Raw genomic sequence first — 24,162 nt, 5'->3', positions numbered from 1 at the left:
AAAGCAGCACTTTCTAAATATCAAAAAAGTATATCATGTTTCATGGGCCAACTTAATGATATCAAAATCTATTGCAAATATAAGCTGAAATTGGATTATCATATCAAAATGTGTGCAATTATTTGAGAGTTTAAGTACAAATGACAGAATTTTGTAAATAGATATAATTTTTATTTTTATCAAAGTTATAGATGGGTCTGATTTAAAAGTCAAACTGCTCTACAGGCCTGTTATGAAGAACAGAAATCTTAGAAGTTCTTTTTTCTCCAGAGATGATGATTATTGCAGCACACATAACTGGATCTTTGTTATGTGTTTCCATATAGTGATTCAACATACTTGAATTGTAGTTCCTTAACTTTTCAGTTTGAGCCCCCCCCATAGAAGATGAATTTAACTCTCATTTACTACCATCCCACCACACATGTGAGTGTTCTCTACCCCATGACCTATTGATATTAATATGATTTTGGTCACATAAATATTTAGTGTTTACACTTAATGGTTATACAAATATGTTCACCAGCTGAACCACATATATATATATTTTTAACTTTTCCCACAGCATTTTGTAAATCATATTTCTTTCTTTGTGTCTTTGCTTCATTTCAATATAGTTATTATTAACTAACTTCAAACCACCCAGGATGATGTAAATGTCATTATTGTACATTCTAACTCATTAAATATTCTCTAAAGTCTTTCCTGGAGCTTTTTGGTTTCTTCACATTATGTCTGGTTGCCCTTTTGATTTGTTGCTGAGATTCTGTCTTGGGATCATCTTTCATCATTATCCTGAGAATTTTCTTCCTATTCATATTTTCTCCCCCTCCCCCACAACTCATATTACTTTCAATGATATACTCCCTCCTCCCTTATTACATTTCCTGAAAAAAAAAAAGGTCTGAATAAGAGCATAAAGTTGGGAATCTGGTTTGAAAATGCCTTTATTTCACTGCAGAGTCTGATTGATAGTTTGGCTAAGTATTAAATTCCAGATCTTCTTCCTCAGAATTTTGAAGGCATTCTCTATCATTCACTAGACTCCGGTGTTGCTTCTGCAAAGTTCAATGACATTTGGAGACTTGATCCTTTGCTTGAAATCTGTTTTCCTTTCTGGAAGTTTGTGGGAGCTTTCCTTTGTTTTCAGTGTCTTCACAGTGATGTGCCTTGGTGTGGGTACGTTTGCATTTACTTGCCGGTATTCAGTGGCTTCATTTGATTGATGTGTTCAATTCAATACATATCCTTCACTTCTGGAAAATTTTCTTCAAGTATTTCTTTGAAATATCCTCCCCTCCCTTTCTCATTCCAGATTTTGTATTAATTTTTCTACTAACAAAAAAACTAACCTCTCTTGATTAGTCTTCATCTTTTGATTTTCTACATTTTTTGGAGGAGATGTCATTGACTCCATTTTCCAACTCTCACGATTAACGTGTGTGTTTCTGTTTTCTGAGGACTGTGTTCTTCTTTATTAACGTTTCCTCTTGTTTCGGGGTGGAATGCTCTCCCTCATCTGCTATATAAGTCATCCAGTTTCTGTAAAAGTGTTGTTCTTGCTGCAGTGTCTGTTTCCTCCAATTTCGGGGTGTTACAGTTGGAAGGGATATTGTTTGTTTCCTGCTGCAGTTTTGGGGAAGGGGCTCTTCCTGTCTCTTTCTTTGACAAATCCCTCTTTGAGCCTCACCTTCATTCCAGTGAGGGCGGATTCTGATACAGATCCAGTTCTTCCCCAGCTGGCCCCACAGCCTGCTTGGATTTCAGCATTTTTAGGGTGGACAAGGACTTCCTGCCTCATTTTTTGCCTGTTTGTTCCTCTTCCTTAGTCTTGTAGATTTATGCCTTTTTCTAATGGTCTTTTACTGTCTTTAATTCTACCAGGATTTAGGGAATTTATCATTGGCATTTTATCTGTCATCTTTAACCCAACGCCTCCGACATTTTGCTTTTCCAAGCCATCTTTATGTTTTTCTTCATTAACTAACGACTAATATTTGAAGGGAAAAAATATTTCCCATATACCCCATTGGGGGAAAAAAAAGAAGAAGAAGAAGAACCTTGTTTGATGTGTTTTTGTGGTTGCTGTCCACTACCTAGTTCTGTAGCTCTCTAACTTACGGCTGAGAGTAACGAGGACTCTGTCAGCTCTTAGGCCCTGCCACGACAGTCACATGGTCTATATGTGTTCATATTCCTGTATCAGGAGAGAGAATCCTTAAGGAAAAAGGGATTGGAGCTTGGGGATGAGAGAGGAACAGGGAGGGGGAGGAGGAGGACGTGAGTGAGATATTCTCTTTCAATAGAAGACATTAACCAAAACGATGTGACTCTCCCTGCCCCTCTTGCCCACTGTATAGCCATATATTGTAGTGCTGGGCACCCAGGACCGCCAGGAATAAAGGGCAAAGCAGGTCCCCCAGGAGGAAGAGGCTCAAAAGGAGAAAAAGGCAAGTATGCTTCCGGGGAAAGGTTTTTGGAGACGACCCCACGTGCAGGGTCTGGGGGTCTGTGAGGTGCACTGTGGGACGGTTCATCCCCATTAGCCACCCACCTTGGCTGTTTCCTATGAGGACACCTCAGCATTCTGTGCTGTACTGTGGCTATGTCACCATGACGTCCACTCCTGTCTCTTAGCCATGAATGGAACTCACAGCCAGAGGGTGACTCACAAGGTCCTCTTATGTATTTTATATATTATTTTGTTTCCTTGATTATTCAGGGTTTATCTCCTAACCTATTTACTTGTTTGTTTCCTCAATGGAAATCAAATAAAGACTTCTCAGTCCTTCAGTGGAATTGGATCTCAGTTTTCTCCCTAGAATTGATTAGGGGGAGTTCATTAAGACCCGAAACACTCCCTGTGTTTACATACACTCACCTCATAGGGACCATGCCTAGCTACCCCTGAAACCTGCCCCATGCTGTATCCCTCATAATCCTTTGTAATAAGAGCTGTGTCTAGACATCAGAGTCTTTTTGTTCTGTATTCACACGACTGGTTTTGTATAGAAAAGCTCTTATTGGGAATTTTGTTCAGGAAATGTGACAAACATGACTTTTATCCCTTACCTAGGAAATGAAGGACTCTGTGCCTGCCAACCTGGTCCTGTGGGCCCGCCTGGCCCTCCAGGACTTCCTGGGAGGCAAGGGAGCAAAGGAGACTTAGGACTGCCTGGCTTTCTTGGAGAAAGAGGTGACCCAGGCCTTCCTGGTCCTGAAGGATCTCCAGGGCCACCAGTGAGTACCTCCTACTAGTTAGAATCTTTCCAGCTACAGAGACAGAGATAGAATTTAGTGGGCCTCTTTCTAGGTCTTAATATGATATATATTTTATGCTTTGAACCTGTGAACATCTTAATGACTAAGAGGTTAGGTACTTGGGGCTTCGGGTGTAGCTCAATGGTAGAGCGCTTGCTTAGCATGTGTGAGGCCCTGGATTTGATCCTTAGGACCATATAAAAATAAATGATTAAAATAAAATAAAAGTATTGTGTCCATCTACAACTAAAATTTTTTAAAAATAAAAATATAAAATAAATTTTAAAAATTTACCTATTTTCCTTCATTCTTCCACCCATCATTCATTTATTCAACTAATTAATATTTATTCAGTGCCTACTATGTTTCAGGCACTGCTCCAGGTGGGAAGGACACCAGAACAGTCCCTTCCCTCCCGGAGCTTCAGGAAGGACACAGACCATGTAACAGATAAGTGAGTAAATACAGGGCATGGCAGATGGTGACAAAGGCCATCACCATCGAGTGTGGCTCCAGTGAGAATGAGGGCAGAGCAGGAAGAGATGGCCTCAAAGAGGTGGCTGGAGTTAGGTGTGGCTGCAGAGCATGGTGCTTGGCAGGTGAGGTAGATCTGAGCTTTGGGCATCATGAAGAGCCAGGGACACTCATTTTGAATAAATCACTCCCGCTGGTTTTTCTGTGCAGAAAAGACCACAGACAAAGGAAGAAGCAAGAAGCTTAGCCAAGGAATCCTGATGACACTGGGTTAAAGTGGTGGAGCTGGGCAGGGTGAGAGGTGATCCCATCCTAGGTAGATTCTGAAGATGGAAGCAACAGATTGAGTGTTAGCTTGAACAGAGGATACAGAATGAACAGAAATCCAGGATGCAGCTGAGTTTTCGGCCTGAGTCTTTGGAAGAAGGTGGCCCTAGACTGAGATGGAGAAGGCACTGGAAGGAGCCGGCACTGGTGGGGAAGGAAGCAGTGCCTGTGGGGCATTCCAAACAAGCAGGTGTCTACTAGACAAGCAAGTAGAGTTGTCACGGAAGCAGTGGGAGGATTTCAACTTCAGGATTCAGACAAGAGGTCTGGGTTGGAGGTCCAGATACTGGCTGTGTCAGAGTTTTCGAGATGTTCCGTGCCAGAAGGTTGAGACCTAGTTCAAGTTCTTATTTTCTAAGAGTTATAAATGAGACTTTCAGCTGTCTGACCCCTCAGAATAAAATCAAAGACCACTGGGGCCTCTGTGGAGGCTAGGGACAACCCTTCTGTCCACTCCTTATTAAAGAGCTTAATCTTGGGGCAACCTGGTCTTGACCAGCCCAAAGTACTCTTCTCCATTTCTCCCAGAAAAAAATATCATGAAAAGAAGATTCCAAACTTAGGGCTTAAAGCAAAGGTGACAATTAAGGTCTCCAAGTCCCTCTCTCATCACATAAAGCACGCTCACAAAGTCTACTTCACAGGAAGCTGGTTCTTGATGCCTACATGTTGAATGAACATGGTGATATAATAATTTGCATTTTTAAGTTTGCTATTTTTTAATTCAAAATTTTATCACAGCCATTTTCATGTGTGGCTACTTAATCATCTTAATGACATTGTTGACAGCTCTAAAGTATGTGTGTGGCTTTACACTGAGCTGCTTCTCAGGGCAAACACCTTTGAGCATGGACTACTCGCTCATGCAGGGTTATCCTGGGAAAGGTTTGCTTATTTCAATTGCTCTAGGGCTTGCCTCTTCCAACTAGCCCCTTATTTCAGGATGAGTGTGTCCCTGTGACTTCTCTGCACAAAATCCATTTCACTGCAGTCACAGCCAGAGACAAGGCCTGTACTATGAACCGCTAGGAATGGGAAAGAAGGAGAGGCAGATGTGAGGAGAGCAGGAAGGGACCACAGGCAAGCACTATCAAGTATCTCTTCTCTCACGGGCTGGTCCCTGGGCCTGCAGCCACAGACTGGTAGGAAATTAGAAAACAGAAAAGAAAGTTCTTTGCAATTTCCCTGTGATTGAACCAAGTCTTTGTATCTGTTGTGTTAGCCTACAAGTGCCGCCTGGGTTGAAGTTCCCACCAGGATGCTCTCATGCAAGGCTCTCGGGCCAGGGAACAGGAAGACCAGCTTCCAATCCCATCTCTCACATCTGTGAGCTCTGCAGTCTCCTGGACCTTAGACACACCATTTATAAAATGGGGATAGCAACACTGTCTTACAATTTGGTTGGTAAATATTCAGTACAGCCCTGTTTTGAGAGCTCTCAGGTACATGCGAGTGAACAAGAGAGCCAGGGTCACTGTCCCTGAGGAATCTGGGAGCAAATCAGTTGTCACAAGCTGTCATGGGCTAAATCTGACCCTTGAGGCATGTGGTTGTGTCCTTGCTGTGTTTCTTTAGGATTATTAACATGACATGGATGGCTTCCCTTGAGAAATTGGACCCAGGAAGACAAGGTTAATATGTTTACACCAGCGCCTGGGTATGTCTGCAGAGATGGCTGTGCCTATCAGCTTCCCACCATGCCACCCACCAGCTTCCCTGGGACAGGCACGGCCTCTAGGCGTCTGTGACGGAAGTCTCTGATCTAGACTGTGCACATGACAACTTGAATGTGCCCTGCAGAGAGGAACCTCTGCTGCTTTGGAGTTTTTCTTGCATTAACACAAATAGTTGTGATTTCAGGTGTTAGAACTGTGAGAAATAGCTCTCAGTCCCAAAGCTGCGGTGAAGAAGTTTTGCCCAGGAATCTCTTAGGTTAAATGCCTGTTTCGCTAGTAACTAGGTGCCACCAGGGCAAGATGGTCTTGTCAGCTGCTGAACCCTCAATACTCAGAGGAATGTCTGCTACTTCATATCTTTCAAAATGTTCAGTAACATCTTAGTAAATGTTTCTTTAATGATATCTAAAGACAACACTGATACTTTTTTTCCAGACTAGCTCTAGTAAGCCTATGATATGACCTTGTACTGAAAATCCTACATCCATAAGACATTAAAACAGACCCTAGTCCATTCGAAGTCTCCAATGTGCTCAATAATAACCTGCTTGGCCTCCCAGGCTGGAATCATTCTCCAGAGCACCAGGGGCTTCTTAGGAAGCACACCCCACATGTTCCCTCCTTGGAGAGAGATTGGTGCGATGCTAGGTGAATAGATTTCAGACGTGACAGTTTGTCCACCCGAAGGACATTTTCTTTATGTGCTTCCACAGGATACTATATACCCCACACTTTGGCCTATTGCTGTTATCACTTATGACTTAGTACAAATGAAAATTAAAGTAACACTTAACCCCTATTAGCACTTTATGATTGCTTAAATTCTTTTTCTGTCTAATTTACCTATTCAGTAAGAAGTTTGTCCCACTCTCTGTTTCCATGTCTCACAGACTGAGTTACAGTCAGGGTGGTTTGCTGCAGCAATGTTCTCAGGGTGTGGGGTGGCAGAGTCACAGGGATGGAGCTGTTTTTTTCTTTACATTTAAACAGCTCTCAGCCATTTTGCCCACTCGAGTTTTGATGCCCGTCATGTCCACTTTTGGCTTCCCCTTCTCTGTGATTGCTCGGTGCTGCCATGAACCTCATCCTTACTGATACCTTTCCTCCCATTTACAGCTCACAGCTTCTAAATTAGAGGCCAGCTAAGAGAAAATGAAGCAGCCTTGAACATGGGTTTAGACTGTATGAAAATAAGACAAAGGAGCAGCACCCATGTGAGCGGCACCCAGGGTCTACTCAGGCTCTCCCCCTGTCCCTGCTTTTTATCCTCCAGGTCACTAGATGCACAAGGTTATGCTACATGTAGCATTTTTACAAGGGCATTGATGTGGCGTGTGGCTGCCTAATATACCAAGAAGAGGTTTCCATAATTTTGACGTGGTTTGATATTCAGTAATATGTAACACTTAAAAAGTGGTCTCACATGGGGCAACGGGATGGCCAAAGGTGTTGAGCTCACCCGTCAGACCTGGCTGTTTCCTTGCTAGACTGAGGCAATGTGCAGGCCAAGGCCTGTTTTCCTGCTCTTGCTTCTCAGCTTCCCCAACATTCAATGTTCCATGACAGACTTCTGCCTTCAGCTTTGTGGCAATGTTTTTGTGTAACTCACCCTCTTTGCTCTCAAGTCTACAGAACATAGCCCAAGGTATTTTTTTTTTTTATGGAAACAATACCTCTTTTTATTTATTTTTACGTGGTGCTGAAGATCGAACCCAGTGCCTCACATGTGCTAGGCAAGCTCTGTACCACTGAGCCACAACCCCAGCCCCAAGGTGATTTTTAAAAGACTCACAAGAGCTTGCACCATCATGTGGGGTTTCCATGGATCTTTCCCCAGCTCCCCACCCCCCCATGGTATCTTATGTAACCATCACACATTGCTAAGCTTAAGAAATCAACACTACTGAGTTTCTATTGACTCAGGTATGGACCTTATTTAGATTTGATCGCCTTGCACGTGTACTTTGAAAGCCTTTTATAAGGTAGGACCACCTTGGGAAGCAAGACTAAGAAAGACAAGCCAGAATCTTCAACAAGAGATTTAGGATGAAAGCAGAGAGAGATTAGATATATATGAATGTTTGTGACTTTTGAATGGGAATAACTTTTGATCCATCACAACGAATCTCATTATTGCTCTTATTTTTCACCAAGGGAAAACCTGGTGCTTTGGGACGCCCTGGTGACAAAGGAGCCAAGGGTGACATGGTTGTATCCAGAGTTAAAGGTGAGTAGGATCAGTCACTTATCCCCCAGACATTTATGAATGACATATGGTCCATGATTTTGCTTTTATTTCCCTTATTTCAGTTCTGTATAATTTAGGACTGTTGAGATTACCTAAAAAAATATTTCTTGCCCTTCATAGAGCAGTGTGAATGTTTAGTTCCAAATCTCCTGTCTTACTTGAAAACATCAATGTTTCTTTAGTCACATACTCAAATCCTCATTGTAGTTGAACTTGGGTTTGAAACCAAACCTCTTTTGAATTGCCTTCTCTTTGCTCCTGCATTATAGTCTCCTGTGTTAGTCCAGAGTGTTTTAATTGTAACCAACATTTAGCATGGAGCAGTTTGGGGAGAAGGTAATTCACTGACTTACCTGAACAACATGTGAAAGGCTAGGTGGTGCACACCTGTGACTCCAGGCTGAGGAAAGAGGATAACATATTTGAGGCCAATTTAGGCAATTTATCATGAGCCTGTCTCAAGATAAATAAATAAAAAGGGCTGGGTACTTAGTTCCGTGATAAAATGATTTAATTCCCAGTAACACACACACACACACACACACACATGTACACACAAACGAGGGAGAGAGGGAGGAAGAGAGAGAGAGAGATTCAAATGGTTACACAATTGTCATTTCCCCTCTGGCTTTGGCATGGTTAATGTGACTGTCAACAACTGAGACACTCAGGAAACTCTACCAACCCACATAAGGGTAGAGCCATTGTTTTAATCTTTAGTCCAAGTTTTCCTTCTACTTACATCCCTGCTGATAAGAATTCAAATGTCCTTTGGCCTCCGTTTCTAGGGCACAAAGGAGAAAGAGGGCCTGATGGGCCCCCAGGGTTTCCAGGAGAGCACGGACAACATGGTCAGGATGGACATGCTGGAGAAAAGGGGGATCCGGGACCCCGGGTATGTGCACTTCTCCTGCCATCTTATTTCCCTTTGTAATACACACACACACACACACACACACACACACACACAGAGTCTCTCTCTCTCTCTCTCACACACACACACCACACACACACTCACACACACACACACACACACACACACACACACACACACACCTTTTTTCTCCTTTTCCGTGTACCAAGATGCAGCTCAATATAGTATCCCAGGGACTGGGCTGGGGTGTCGGTAAGAGCAATTTAATAGAGGGCAGTCATCTTCCCAGTTTTGCAGAAATGAAATGGAGGCTTAGGGTATGTCACTCAAGGTTATCCACCCATCAAGCAGGATAAATAGAAATGAAAATTTCAGTCTGTTTTATTTCAGAATGTGCTGGCCACATGTGGTGAGAAATCAGAGAGTGTTGTAGTAGGAAGGGCCATGATCTGATTTTACAGGAAACCCCTTCAACCAAATACATGTGGACAAGGGACAGAGCTTGAAAATTGGGTTCAGTGGTGTTTATAGCTTTTATGGCCTTTGGCTGGTATCAAGTACATAAATGATCTCTGTTTTAGGTTTGGTAATTGTTGCTTTATTCATTCTTCCTCTTAAACCAATTGGAAACCAAATGGCAACTGTCCTAATGCACTCATGTAAATGTGGAAAAAGCAATGTATTTACAGATCAAATTGGGAGAGGAGTTTCTACAACATCTACTTTTCTGCAACACACACTGGGGAGAGTGGTTCTTCCTAGATTAATTGAAGCAATTCAGACCCACAAGATTATCATAGACCACTTTGAGGTCAGGACACTTAGGACACTGGAAAATAGGACTCTGAACTTGCCAAAGGACAGTGCCAGGTGTCCCTCACAGTTGAGAATCCTTGCAGCTGTTCATTCAGTAGTGGCAAGAAGATGAAATTGCATATGGCGGGTGCGGGAGCAGCCCTGACTTGAGAGCCTCATGCCCCATGAGGTGCCATCTCCACTCACAGCTTGCAGACATGACATTTATAGGTGCTACCACTCAGGGAAGTATCAACTGTAAAGACTCCCCACAGGTGTTCAAGTCCCTCCAGGCCAGATGCAAACTTCGCATTCAAGGATCCATTTTATGGCAAGCAGTGTTGCCTAGGAATACAGTTGATAATCCAGTTGTTATCAGGTTTCCAGAAAAACAGAGCTAGACTGTCAAACAAAGGTCAAATTCTCGTGCTGAAGGGGAAAGGATTTGTTCATTCTTTGTCCACAGATACAGAGGGTGATGGAGTGTACCCCTGTGCCTTCACATAAGAATGCAGGCAAACAATTTCAAACACATAAGAAATCACTTGATTCATAAGCCCACCACATCCCTTGATTTACTTATTTCTAAATTGTATGATATTTGATATTAGAGAGCAGTTCTATATAAAATCTTTATTCTGTATTTAAGGTACATCATGCACCTGATTTTGTGTATTTGAGGGATAGCACATACATTCATATCATAGATATGTGAGTAAATATACAAAATATATTTGTAAAATATTTGGAAGAATCAAAGTGAATGATTTTTAAATTATACTTGCTACAGAATAACTGTCTCCTGGAATTAATGAACTTTTTACCTGTTTCTGTAGCCTACAATGACTCTTTTTGAGTTCATGGACTGTTAAAGACTGGTAATTGATTTATGATGTAAACATTCCCAGGGGGATCATGAAGATGCAGCCCCAGGTGGTAAAGGTTTTCCTGGACTACCAGGCTCCCCTGGGAAAGCAGGACCCGTGGGGCCTCCAGGACTCGGATTTCCTGGTCCACCGGGAGAGAGAGGTCCACCAGGAGTTCCAGGCCACCCAGGTCTGAGGGGTCCCTCTGGCTTGAAGGGGCAGAAAGGTAATTTTGAATGCTTTTGTGGCAGAATATTAAGTGAAATTGTGAGAGCTATAGTGAGCTCTGCTGGGCAAAGTGATTATAGGTATGGCTTATTAGATAAATAAATTCTACCCAGGCACTCTTTGTATCTTGCAGGTAGTCAAGATTGCAATACAATCAATATTTAATGCAAATTCTTAAAATGCCTAGTTATCTTTATTGACTTATTTGTTTGGCATACCAAAATTGCTTTTCATTCATTTATCAGTATAAACTCATATAGTTTGACTATATTAAAATTATACATATATGCATATATATTCAAAGTATCTATTTTTTATTATCTTTTGAGATGATGCAATATATTTTAATAAAAGAAACACTAGTATGTCATATAAAAGAATCATTGTCCATGAAAAACCAGTTGTAAGCATTCTGGGAAGAAAAAAAAGAGGATAATTTTAAATATATTTGACAGTTGTGTGACTTTTACAGAATAAAATGATTTTCAGGGTTATAGCTAAAACTTTTAGGAAGGTGACCAAGAAAGTTTATTTAAAATTTCTTTTATAATGTACATTGGCCTACATTGTTAATTTTGAGATTTTAAAATAAAATAAATATTTGTTGCTTGCTTTGACAATATAGATTAACAAATACCTTTGTATTTGATAAGGTGTAAGTTTTTGTACATGATAAAGATGTAAGTCTAATGACCCCAAAACTCTAGCATCATTTTTTTTAGGCAGGGGTACCAGGGATTGAACTCAGGGGCCCTCAACCACTGAGCCACATCCCCAGCCCTATTTTGTATTTTATTTAGAGACAGGGTCTCATTGAGTTGCTTAACCTCACAGTTGCTGAGGCTGGCTTTGAACTCGCAATCCTCCTGTCTCAACCTCCTGAGCCGCTGGGATTACAGACTGCGCCACCGTGCCTGGTGCATCATTTTTATTTATCTGATTTTTTTTTCCCACTGTGCTAGGATAGAATGGGCCACCTCAGTAACTTCTGAGGCTAATACATTCCTATTCTTGCAATTACTCTATCAAACACTGTTCCCTTAGTTTCTGCCATGTCATGCAGAGCTAGTGACAGATTTTTGTACTCATCTTGTATGTTTTGGATTTGAAAGTATATGTAGTAATAAATTGTGAGATATTCCTTTTACAAAAGAGACACCTTCAATTCTAGTAGGATCTTGGAACTCCGAGGCACAGGCTTGAAGTCTTATTCTCCTTACCAATTAAAATGGGGATGATAACAGCTATATTGCTTAGTCATTAAAAGAACCAAAGACAATATATTTAAAGTACCTACACATGGCAGGCCCTCACTGAATGGTAGCTTTATTGGTGTCTAGTTCAGTCTCTTCATTTGTATAATTCTATATTGTGCAAACAAGTTGCCAACTCTCAACTCTGTTTTGGAACCTTGTGCTATTTCATGATTTGTTAAAGCTTCTGATTCTGTCATGTTGGATACCAAGGCCCTGTTAGTACAGATGCCTATGGATCTGTGAGCACATTGGTTTTTTCTAGATTATGGACACATACTTAGAAACAGTGTCTTTCTTATATTCATTATGCTGATAATGTTTCAGACAGCTGAAATTCAGATTTCAGGATAGTTCTCAAAATTTGATATAAAAGCATTTTTTTTTTTTTTTGGTCCCAGGTATTGAACCTTGGGCTGCTCAACCACTGAGCCACATCCCCAGCCTGTTTTGTTTTTGAGACAGGGTCTTACTAAATTGCTCAGGGTGCTAAGTTGCTGAGGCTGGCTTTGAACTTGTGATCACCCTGCCTCAGTCACCTGAGCCACTGGGATTGCAGGCACACATCACTGAGCCCAGCTTGGATTAATGCAATTTAATATACTGAATGATACTTGGAAGCGTCATTCAGGTGATCCTTTGAATTCTACATGTGCTACATATAGGGGAACAGGTCTTAAGCAAGTTGTCACTGAGGCTTACCTTGCCTGGGACTCACCTTGCAGTTATGTAAATGACTCTCTTCTTTTCATTCCAGGTGACACCATCCTTTGTAATGTAACCTATCCTGGGAGGCCAGGCTCTCCGGGTTTTGATGGACCTCCAGGTACTTTCTTTGAGGAGTTATTGTCTTATACACTTCCAGAGCAAAAGAACCAGCAAGACAGATAAACCAATAGCAAAATCTGACATCAAGTTAGAATATTTGTAAAATTATTATAATGTTTAAGGGCTAATGGGACTAGGGGAAAACAGCATTTGGAATAATTTATAGCTGGAACCCTAGCCTACTGGCTTGGGCACACTCTGAATGGGCTTTTCAAGTTTTGGTGCACAGAATTTACCTTGATCTAATCACATATCAGCTACAGTGTCCTCTGAGAATTTTAAAGCTGTGTCTTCCTTTTCTTCCTGTTTCTGAAGAGGATCACTTGTTTATGGATTGTGATTTTTCACTTCATTCAACTTTCCAAGAGGACATGCTTCTGATCAGACATATTCTGAAAAATCCCACATGCTTGTGTTCTTGATTGCACTTTCATGCATCTGCTTCATTTGAATCAATCACTTGTTCTTAGCTGAATTAAAGCCAAATCTGTATCAGGGATTTGGCCAAATTCATTTTTATTCTTTAGAGTCTACTTAAATCAACTCATTAAGCACTAGCAGAGTTTCTAAAGGTGATTTTTCTTGTCTCACGTCAGAGCCCTCATGTGACTGCAGAAACGCAAGAGGACAGGCCCAGATTCCCAGGCTCCCTTCATACTTTGCATTGCATAATAGCTGTTAATGTCCAAAGTCAATCCAGCCCCACGTCAAAGGGCAGGAGGTAGTACACTCCATCAACCTTAAGGCAATGGTGAGGGTGTAGAAGTATAATTCTTTATCAGCGGAGTGAATAACTGCTGGGTAACTGACTGAATGAAGAGTCATTTCCTCTTCTAATGATACCTTGTCATGAATGGATAAAAAACGTTTCATTGTTTTCACCAGCCTTAGCTTCAAGGAAAGTGAACACTCACACTTCAGGTTGGTAGTTGGCCTTTCTTTAAAGCTCACAATTTGTAGGTTATATTAACTGAGATATCTCCTAGCAGGAATTTAAAATAAAATCTCAATTCCTTTTGCAGGCATTTGTGCCTATTCTTCACTTATGGATTGATGCAGTAAGATGCAGGGAAATAAATTTGGCCTTTATTGTGGTGCTTTCTCACCAGGTTAGATACTGACCATTACCTGGCCCTCCTACAAGAACAGATTAGGCCTGCAGATTTGCGTTTGAGACAAGGTAAAGGAGGATACCAAGAATTCATTTCAATGGTGATATTCATACAAAGACTTTCAGGAAGAATCCTTTACAGTACAGTTGCTGAGAAAGTACCTTAACAAAATCACTTTACAAAATACTTATTTGGAGGACATGGTTCATAAAATAATTTTGTAAACCAGGGAAGGCAAGATCTTTGCTTCCATAAAATAGAAATATTCTAAAAGAGACATAGATGTAAAGAAAGAAAGAAACAAACAAACAAAAAAACCCTCTTTGTTCCCATTTGATTTGTGTTTTTATTGAGCCTGTGTTTTGTTGCTATTGTTTAGGTCCGAAGGGATTTCCAGGTCCTCCGGGGGCTCCTGGACCAAGGTGTCCGGATGGGCAGAAAGGCCGACGGGGCAAACCAGGAATACCAGAAATACCAGGTCCACCTGGTAAATGAAGTACTTCTCTGCTTTGGGAATGTCTGTTGGGAACTTTTAAATATTTCTAAAAATGGGTGACTTTCAGAAAGTGTTCTAGGGGTTCCTCAGTAATGGGGAAATGTTTTTTTCTTGATAGATTAGACCCTTACATGTGTTGTGATAATTTGTAGATTATAATAATCTTATAAACCTCAAGGCTCCTTCTACCTGGAAGCATGAGTTATAGGCTATTACTTGTTTATTCTATGGTTGAAATTTCTCAATCCAGACAGAATGTTTTCCAGAGAAAGAAAGCAACGAGGGAAATGTCATTGGCTTATAGAAAATGCAAAGTTTAATTTATCTCCCTACTAAGGGTGTTAAAAAAAAAAAAACAACATTACCTACTAAGTTCTCTAAGGATTCCCTTTTAACCTTCTCCTAAGTATTAAGTCCATACTCCTGTAAATTTTAGAAGTGTGTTTTTATCAAATATCAGTCTTCTTATGTGCATTGGTGCTACACTGGTACACAACTACTGTTTTTGTTGTTAAATAGGTTTTCGTGGTGACATGGGTGATCCAGGCTTGGGAGGTGAAAAGGGATCCTCCCTTATTGGGCCCCCGGGCCTTCCTGGGCCACCTGGAGTGAAAGGTCGGAAAGGAATTCCTGGAGATCCTGCATTTGGCCCCCCAGGACCCCCTGGAGACAGAGGTCTTTCAGGAGTTCCAGGGATGAAAGGAACCAAAGGCCAACCTGGATGCCCAGGGGCAGAAGGTAGGAGGGCTCTAAGGTCTCCAGCTCAGATTTGGAACAGGCCCTGAACAACACTTAGACTGTCTTGCTTTAGATAGCTAGAATCTAAATGTTTCACCAGCTCCTTTCTTCACAGGTAGGTATTGATTACATTTCACACAACCTGCACCCCCTCGGTTGCCTTGGCATTTTATTGGCTATTTGCAAGTGCAGGACAGCTGAACATGGCTCGGTCAACTCATTCCCACACAGCAACAATGCATGTCTGCCAGTGTTGACAGGGTTGGGGACATTGGATGCAGGTAGGTGAGCAGGTCAGGCAGTGAAACTCAAGGTGGGAAGATGGTCTGGACACTGGTTCACGGCGTTTTCTGAAATCACTAAGGAATTTTCCAGGATCCAGCGTGGAGTTTGTAGGTTTTTATATATAAAAATACTCCGGGAGGTATCATTAAAATGACCACCTTCAGGACTCCAGTCTTAAAAATTCTGACCCCTTACATGTGGGTCACAACTTCGCTGAGTTGGGTGAGGGTGATCTCAATGTGGTCTACAGACCAGATGCTGTTCAGGGTCCTTTCCTAATTGTGCCAGTGTTGGTTAGGTATCCACTAGCACAGGTTAGTATAATCAGTCCTCTCTATCCACATCCCTCATTCTCAGATTCAGCCAGCCATCAACCAGAAATATCCAGGGGAAAAAAAAACTGCCCCTGTTCTGAATATGTACAGAACTTTTTTTTGGTCATAATTTCCTAAACAATCCAGTATATCAACTATTGGCATAGCCTTTTTTATTGTATTAGGTATCCTAAGGAGTCTAGAGGTGATTTGAAGTGTATGGGAGCATGTGTGTGCTTCTATGCAAATATCAAGCCATTTTAATAATAAGAACTTGAGTCACTGTGGCTTTTGGTGTCTACAGGAAGGCTTGGAACCAATTCCCTGGGGATAACAGGGGCAACTGTATAGGGCAGATGGAGGGGACTGAGGAAATAAGTCCCTGTCTTTTCCCTCAGGGAGCTTACATGGTAGTTTGTAATTCAGAAATACTTACAAGCAAAAAAAAAAAAAAAAAAAAACAAAAAAAAAACCTGAAAAGCAGTAAGATCCTATAATACCACTTTCTCATTTAAAAACTGTATCCAAGGGAAATGTTCAATAGAAGATGAATGTTATAGAAATGCTCTCATATTATCCATAGTGCAAGAAACATTGGAAACAATGAAGAGAGTTAAGTAAAACACACACATGCATGCACGCACACACACACGCTCAAGAAATACTTTTCAATTATTAGCAATGGAAATCATATTTGTAAAGATTACAACAGGCAGAAAACATTTGCAGATTTAATGTGCATTGTTCACAAATTATTTTAATAATCCAATAGCTATGCACTGTCATTACTATTTTTTAAATGTAAACAAATGAACCAAAATACAATGAAAACAGAAAAATATATTTTTTTAGGCTCAGGTACGGAATTATGGTGCCTTTCTTTTTCTTTCTGAAGATGACGAACTGTGTTTCCAGTATAGAAATTTGACAGTATAAGTGATAAAATCTCTTACAAAATGCAAATTCATACAGTGCAAATTGGGTTTGTAAGTATTATAGAGATTTGGTGTAAAGCTTGCTGCAAAGGTAGAGGTTAATTAGAATCAGAAAGAACCATGTGGTTTCTTATTTGCATAGGTAACTACTTTGCCACTCACATAACCTTATCAAGTAACTCACTTAGCAATGGTTGGTTTTTCCATTCATTTGGAGCTCACTGCATTTGTGATAAGAAAAATCCATTTAGGAATTTAGCTCATTTGAGCCCTGAGTCCGGAAGAAAAGTTTACTTCCAGGATTGACATGCATGGACAATTTATTACAGGCCATCTCTGTAGTCTGAAGCCATGAATGTCATGGAGGCATTGTATCATTTCAGGGGTAGTTGGTGTTCCTGGACTCCCAGGTCTGAAAGGTCCCAAAGGCAGAGGAGGAATTTCTGGATTTCCAGGTATCCCAGGGGAGCCTGGTCATTCCTGTGAGAGAGGTGCACCAGGAATTCCAGGCCAACCAGGACTTCCTGGGGCTCCAGGTAGTCCAGGTAAGTGTCAGCAGGTGTTGAGAAAACCTAGGGGGTCTGTGGTTTACCCTACTTAAAAATAAAAATATCTGTTCTTTTGATCTCTTATGGATCTTGGCAGAAACATGAGTCTCAAATCAAAGACAAAACACTTTATTATTCCTGAGTTTCATGTTAGTTTATGTCCTTGCTCCATGTCACCCAAGTCCCATGGTACAGTGTGTGGGGGGCTGCATTCACAGTGGGTTGCATTAAATGAGGGAGATGCTGAGCCTAGGAACCACAACTCTGTAGCAGCCTGCCAGCAAGCCTGCTTTATGTCCTGGGGGAGCCATACCATCTGTCAAAGTTGCTCTCTGCAAACACAACCTTAAGAAATAGCCTAGGTAAAGAGTATCAGGACCTTGCATTCTTGCCATCCCCAGCAGGACATAAAGAGTGCAAGAGACCTATGAAGGACTGTCTCCCAATACAGATGCTAAGGGGCTGCTGTAGGGTAATTAAAGAAAATTTATTTCTTATAGTTCAGGAAACTGGAAAGTTCAAGGACAAGGCTTCAGGGGTTTGAGGATCTGTTCCTCAGAGGTGGCAACTTCTGTGCATGCTTGCATGAAGGAGAGCTCCCTCATACCTCTTTTTTTTAAACAACTTTTTAAAAATTTGTAGATGGACATAATACCTTTATTTGTTTATTTATTTTTATGTGGTAGTGAGGATGGAATCCAATCCTTCACACATAGGAGGCAAGCACTCACCCCAGACCCCTCATACCTCTTTTACAAGTCACTAATCTTAGTCATGAGGACTCTATCCTGATGACATTCACCTTCTAAAATCCCCACCTTTCAATACTATCCCGCTGGCAGTTAGACTTTAACATGGATTTTGGAGAACTCATTCAGACCATAACAGGGGCTATTTCTAATATGATACTCATTTCATTATTCAGATTGTTGGTTCTATTATTGCAGCATGTTATTGCTTTTGTCCAAATGCAAGATGTGCCCACTTGAAAAATCTAAATAAGCTTGAGGCAAAACCTGCCACTACAGCCTTATCTCTAATGCCAGTAATGCTAGGTGGTGCTGCTCTGATTTCTATAATTCTCTCATCATAGCTAACAGCCTACCTGGAGTTCACTTGGCCAGAGCTTCAAGAAGTACCTGAAAAGTTTTCTTCTAGCAATTTTGTTCTAGTAGTTTTTCTCCTTTAAAAGCACATACAAATAAAATTTTGTTTATAATGCCTAGCCATTTTCAATTAATTTTTTTTGTAATCTTCACACATCCCTCCTGGGAAATATTTATTCACATTATCTCCCCTTCTTTTTGTAGCATCCAGAAAAGAATATTCTTAGATGGATCAGAAGTTGCTCCATTATTTTAATTGATATTGTTTTGCTTTTATTTCATGGGACACAGCTAGATAATTTGGGTGGTGGGTACCAGGGTTTGAACTCATGGGTACTCAACCACTGAGCCACGTCCCCAGCTCTATTTTGTATTTTATTTAGAGACAGGGTCTCACTGAGTTGCTTAGTGCCTCACTTTTGCTGAGGCTGGCTTTGAACTCATGATCCTCCTGTCTCGACCTCCCAAGCTGGTGGGATTACAGGCGTGAGCCAGGGCGCCTGGCCCACAGATACATAATTTAAGCTTCTATGAGTATGGATTTGCTGTACATGTGTGAAGCCAGCTTCCCATTCACCCCTTGTCTTCACTGTGGTCTGTCTCAGGTGCCCCAGGTTGGAAAGGGCAGCAAGGAGATATGGGGCCTCCTGGGCCAGCTGGAATGAAAGGCCTCCCTGGGCTCCCAGGATTGCCAGGGGCAGATGGACTCCCAGGACCTCCAGGAATCCCAGGACCCTTTGGGGAAGATGGGCTGCCTGGTCTTCCAGGCCCAAAGGGTAAATAGTGCTTTTCCATGATCTCTCCCCTTTTTATAAACTTGAAATCCACTGGCAAGTAAAGCCCTTATGTATGACCAGACTCAAGAATTTACTGTTCTGTCAGCTTGATTTTGTCTTTCTCGTAATGATGTCTTCCTTCTTCTTGCCCCTGCATTGTTATTTCCAGTGGCAGAATGTCCTAGTGCAGGAAAATGGGGAAAGGACCCACAAACACTTCAGCTCAGAGGACTGGTCACCAATGCAGCCCTTGGTCAGGGTTAATGCATGTCTTCATCCTTACCCCATCCCCGGTCCTCTTAAAGCACTGTGGGATCAGGACCAAGAATCATCAGGGCCTCCATGTCAGGTCTGGAGGGTAGAAAATAGGACTGGGTGAAGGAGCAGAGCTATTAAAGTCAGTAGAGTTGACACCTGTTGTTTAGTGTCCCTGCAAACTCAGTTAGGTGTGGAGTGCACATTGCTCCATGGACTGGGAGAGCCCAGACACCAGCACCACAGCAGCCTTACCATGCTTTCCTAAAAACCCACGCTCTCGTTCCATCAGGACCCCAGGGGCTGCCTGGCTTCGTAGGTTTTCCCGGAGAGAGAGGAAAGCCAGGTCCTGAAGGACAACGTGGCAGAAAGGGAGAGACTGGAGACAAGGGCTGGCCTGGCTTCCCGGGAGAGCAGGGGGCAAGAGGTGTCAAAGGTAAGTGCTCTTGACAACACAGCCAGGCACAATGTTTGTTTCTGGTATTTGATCAGAACTTATAAATATGACCTCTGAGAAATAAAATGGGACTAATCTATGGTTTAGATTCCCCTCCTTTTTAGCTTTGCAGTATATTGTTTCAAAATTTTAAACAAAATTCGTTTTTCTTACCTTTTAACTGTATTGCCTGCAACTATGGTAAATGAATTGCTCTATTATTAGGAAATAAAATAATCAGTGGTTTGTGACACAGGGACTTATAGATGGTGGGTTTCAGAGAACTTTCTCAGCTGTTGGAAGGCCCTGTCCCCCAACTTCTGTTTCAATTAAACCAGGGATTGGTAGCCTGTTTCTGTAAAGAGCATGACAGATGATATTTCAGGTGAACAGAAGCCAGAGGCAACACACAGAAGTAAAATACGATCTTCCAGTGCATTTTTATTTCTGGACACTGAAATTTGAATTTCATATTACTTTCACAAATTTATATATAATTTTCACAAAATATTGTTTTGTGCTTTCTGTCTTTGAGTCCTGCCCCATTCCCCTGCAACCATTTAAAAGTATAAAAACCATTCCCAGCTCTTGGTTGTACAAGAACTGGCAGCAGGAGGGATGTGGCCTGTGGGCTGTAGTTTGCAGACCTCTGGATTACAATAAGCTGATTTTCATCTGTGCCTTGAGTTCAGTTGCCCCCAAGTTTCATTTAAAGAAAGAGTCTCATCACTATGAAAAAAAAATTAAGTTTCAAGAGCACTGACTCCAATGTCCTGTGCCCCTCCTGGCTCAAAGTTTACTTTTACTGCTCAATCCTGAGGCTGCATTGGGTAAAGGTAACATTTCCAGTGTCAAGAAGAACTTTTGGCCATTTTTAGAAACAAGACTTTGGCCCTTAAAGCTCTATGGGTAAATAGTCTCATATTTCATTTACATGACCTCTTCTTTTTAGTTGACCCATCCTCCTATTTTTTGTTTTATATTACCAGCTTACAAGTTGCTTTCATAGACCCACGAGTCTAAAAGTCACTCTTTTCTTACCTTAGATAAGTGATGTTTGCAATGCTCCAATTATTCCAATAGAAATTAAAAACTGGGTGAATGCCAGTGATGTGGTGATAAACAGGCTCTTTGAAATTTTCTTTTTGAAATGTCCAATGTAGCTGACCAAGATGGTACAAATACTCTGACTGAAACATAAATAATCATCCAAGGCTGATCTGAACTGCAAAGAGCTTAGCAGCCGCTGGACAGTGTTGGCAAAGTTTGGCAGGAAGATGTTACTCCTTTTCCTACCTTTTGGAAGTCTCTGAAAAACCATATTAAAACCTGTGTCTATTCTGTCAATGTAAAGAAAATAACAGAGGGTGTTAATGAAGGGGAAGAGATGGAGCCAGAAATGAGAGATGAGCAATTCAGATTTTACAGAACAAACAGACAGTTTTGTAGATTGGAGTTTTTCAAACCTGTCTGAACTCATTGAAGACTCTGGGACCTGTTTGGCTGAACTTAGCAGACATTCTGTAGTCCCTAAGGGCTGGGCCAGCAGGGACAGGAATGCGGAAGGAGCAGTCCTTCCTTCAGATGGTCAAAGCTGGTGAAATTGTGCATCCTGTCAACTCTAATGCAGTGGAGTGGGGTTAGTGTTTAATGGGGGCTGGTAACCTGAGGGTGAAGTGAGCAACAGACAAGGTGCAGGTGTGGTGTGTGTTTTTTCTCCGGCATTACTGATTTCTACAGGAGCAAGAGGACCTCCTGGAAATGAAGGAGAGATGGCCATCATTTCCCAAAAGGGGAAACCTGGTGAACCTGGGCCTCCTGGGGATAATGGCTTCCGAGGAGAGAGAGGTAAACAAACATTCAAGGTTTCTTTTTTCCCCCATATTTTTTTATTGTACATAATAGTGGGATTCATCATTACATGTGCATGCATGCACACATTATCACTATGTAACGTCCAATATCATTCCCCAGCATTTCCTCTTTCCCTCCCCGTCCCCTCCCTCTGGTCCCTTTTGTCTACTCTATTGATCTCCTTTTGATTTTCATGAGCTCCCACTCCCCTCATCTTTCTTTTCCATTTTCCTCTCTAGTTTCCACAGGAGAGAAAACCTCAATACGACCCTTGACTTTCTGAATTCGAAATATTTTGCTTAATGTACTGTTAACAAGTTCCATCCATTTTCCTGCAAATGACATAATTTAATTCTTATTGAATAAAACTTCATTGTGTATATATATGTCACATTCCATAGTTTGACTATTGTGTTGTGCTTCTATACGTGGGCATGCATGTCATCTTTACAGATAATTCAAGTGAACTAACATGGAGATCAGGAAAGATAATTTCTGAGATAAAATTACACATTAATGAACTTTGTGATGCTTTTTTTTTTTAATTTTCTATGCTAACACTTAACTAAAGCTCTTACATATTTATAGATGCGGATAGATTGGGATATTCCAAACTAGGATCAACTTGAGATACATATAAATTACTGGAGTCAGGTTTAAAGTACTTATGTTTGTAGTCATTGATGTTAAATTGAATAGTATTCAATATCCAGGTCACATTGGTGTCTCCGAGAGCTCAGTGTGCATACAAATCACCAGAGGATCTTATGAAATTCAGATTCTGACTCCACAGGCCTGAGGCCTCCAGGGATGTTGTCTTTCTAACAAGCACCCCTTTGCCATGATGCTAGTCCTTAGAAAAATTGCATAGAAAGGATTTTGACAACCACATTTGTGTTTTCTAGCAAGTTCAGGCTTAATCTGCATGAAGCCTGGGTTCTTGCCTTGGCTCTCTCTTTGACCAGTTGCCAGGGGAAAATGTTTCAACTTCTCTGCTAAGTTCTTCCTTATTTGCAAAGTGAGTGTATTGGAGCCAATAACCTTGCACACTTTATCCTTCTTATGGTAGTCCTGAGTCTGTTCCTGGACAGCCTCTTTCACAGTGAGGTCATGGACATCAAAAACCATGGAGATGTGGTTTAGTGCAAGTCAGAATTTCCAATGCCTTTGACTTCTCTTTTAAAAGTAGGACTGAGCCCTTTGGCACAACTATTGTCTAGCTCAAAATTTTAGCCGAAAGGTTTATAATCTTCCATTCTCATCAGGTGATACAGGAAGTCCTGGAATGCAAGGGAGAAGAGGAGAGCCAGGAAGATACGGCCCACCTGGATTCCACAGAGGGGAGCCTGGTCCAAATGGGCAGCATGGGCTTCCTGGACCTCCTGGTCCTCCAGGCTCACCTGGCCTAAGAGGGATCATTGGCTTTCCAGGGTTTCCAGGAGAGCAGGTAAGGGTTTAGTGCTGCAAGAGAGAGGAAACAATAAAACCTTTCTGCTCTTAGAATCCCATAAGGAGGATGTGTAACCGACGTGATTCTGCAATCTGCATTTGGGGTAAAATTGGGAGTTCATAACCCACTTCAATCTAATGTATGAAATATGATATGTCAAGAGCTTTGTAATGTTGTGAACAACCAATAAAAAAATAAAAAATTAAAAAAAAAATAAAATTACTTCCCACAAAATCAGTGTAATGAAACTTTAAATAAACCTCTTCTTTGGCTTGAAAAAAAAAAAAAAAGAATCCCATAAGGAGCCCTGATTGGCCAGTGTACATCATTTCCCTTTCATAGACTGTCGCAATGTAAGGGATCACAGAAGGAGGCATGGAGTCCTCTGGAAAGCCATGGTATAACTTAAATTAAATTCCTGACCCATGCTCATGCCTGGTTCCGCTACTATAGATGAGCAAGTCACACACTCCAGCCAGCTGTAAGCACCTCCTTAGAGACTCGCCACATGGCTGTTGGTTCAGCAGGATGAAAGGTTATCCTGAAAAAGCACCCAAGTTATGATTTCTAATCCTCCTTATCAGATTTTGCTTTAACACATTTGGTATTCATAATCATAAGTAACATACTCTTGGAGAACCATAATATATAACAAATGTAGTAGACTGTATCATACTTCTTGAAAATGTATAACAACTCAGTATCCATCTTTGGGGATAAAATGGAGTTTTAAAGTTTATGGTATAACAGGACTTCTAATTCTATTTTAGTTAATATTGATTTGTTCATTCAAAACCTAAAATTCAAGTCTTATGGTACAACTACTGTTCTGTAAGCACGAATAGAGGATGGTATCCTAATTGTTGACATTAATAGCTCTAATTCTGGAGGAGTTTTATTGACTTTTGAAAACTAGACACATGTGATAGTATGCTTGCAATGCACTTCCAATTTTCTTTACCATTGCAAATTACAAAAAAAACAAATTGATATCAGACAATTATAACCGGATCCTGTCATACCTGTG

The 24,162-nt window shown here is 41.2% G+C and overlaps 1 protein-coding gene and 1 non-coding gene across 11 annotated transcripts in view; one reads left to right on the top strand and one right to left on the bottom strand.

The window, feature by feature from the left end:
• Col4a4 (collagen type IV alpha 4 chain) overlaps positions 1 to 24,162 on the top strand; it is a 128,821-nt gene that overhangs the window by 59,150 nt on the left and 45,509 nt on the right. For 9 of the 10 annotated variants that reach the window (XM_078018111.1, XM_040267926.2, XM_078018109.1 and 6 more), the window contains 13 exons: positions 2,361 to 2,450; positions 3,077 to 3,240; positions 7,893 to 7,965; positions 8,775 to 8,881; positions 10,564 to 10,747; positions 12,760 to 12,828; positions 14,322 to 14,429; positions 14,958 to 15,176; positions 17,094 to 17,255; positions 18,970 to 19,140; positions 19,688 to 19,831; positions 21,572 to 21,679; positions 22,951 to 23,132. In XM_078018111.1, the coding sequence (XP_077874237.1) occupies positions 2,361 to 2,450; positions 3,077 to 3,240; positions 7,893 to 7,965; positions 8,775 to 8,881; positions 10,564 to 10,747; positions 12,760 to 12,828; positions 14,322 to 14,429; positions 14,958 to 15,176; positions 17,094 to 17,255; positions 18,970 to 19,140; positions 19,688 to 19,831; positions 21,572 to 21,679; positions 22,951 to 23,132 (1,781 nt within the window). The remainder of the gene's footprint in view (positions 1 to 2,360; positions 2,451 to 3,076; positions 3,241 to 7,892; positions 7,966 to 8,774; positions 8,882 to 10,563; positions 10,748 to 12,759; positions 12,829 to 14,321; positions 14,430 to 14,957; positions 15,177 to 17,093; positions 17,256 to 18,969; positions 19,141 to 19,687; positions 19,832 to 21,571; positions 21,680 to 22,950; positions 23,133 to 24,162) is intronic. The other variant, XM_078018112.1, reaches the window with a different exon arrangement.
• LOC120883814 (small nucleolar RNA SNORA66) lies at positions 11,701 to 11,833 on the bottom strand. The gene has a single exon (XR_005726006.1). It is a non-coding gene; the product is annotated as a small nucleolar RNA SNORA66 (small nucleolar RNA).

The sequence above is a fragment of the Ictidomys tridecemlineatus genome, chromosome 7 (genome assembly GCF_052094955.1).
Source record: "Ictidomys tridecemlineatus isolate mIctTri1 chromosome 7, mIctTri1.hap1, whole genome shotgun sequence".
Classification (NCBI taxonomy): Eukaryota; Metazoa; Chordata; class Mammalia; order Rodentia; family Sciuridae; genus Ictidomys; species Ictidomys tridecemlineatus.
This window is presented reverse-complemented; position numbering and strand designations above follow the sequence as displayed.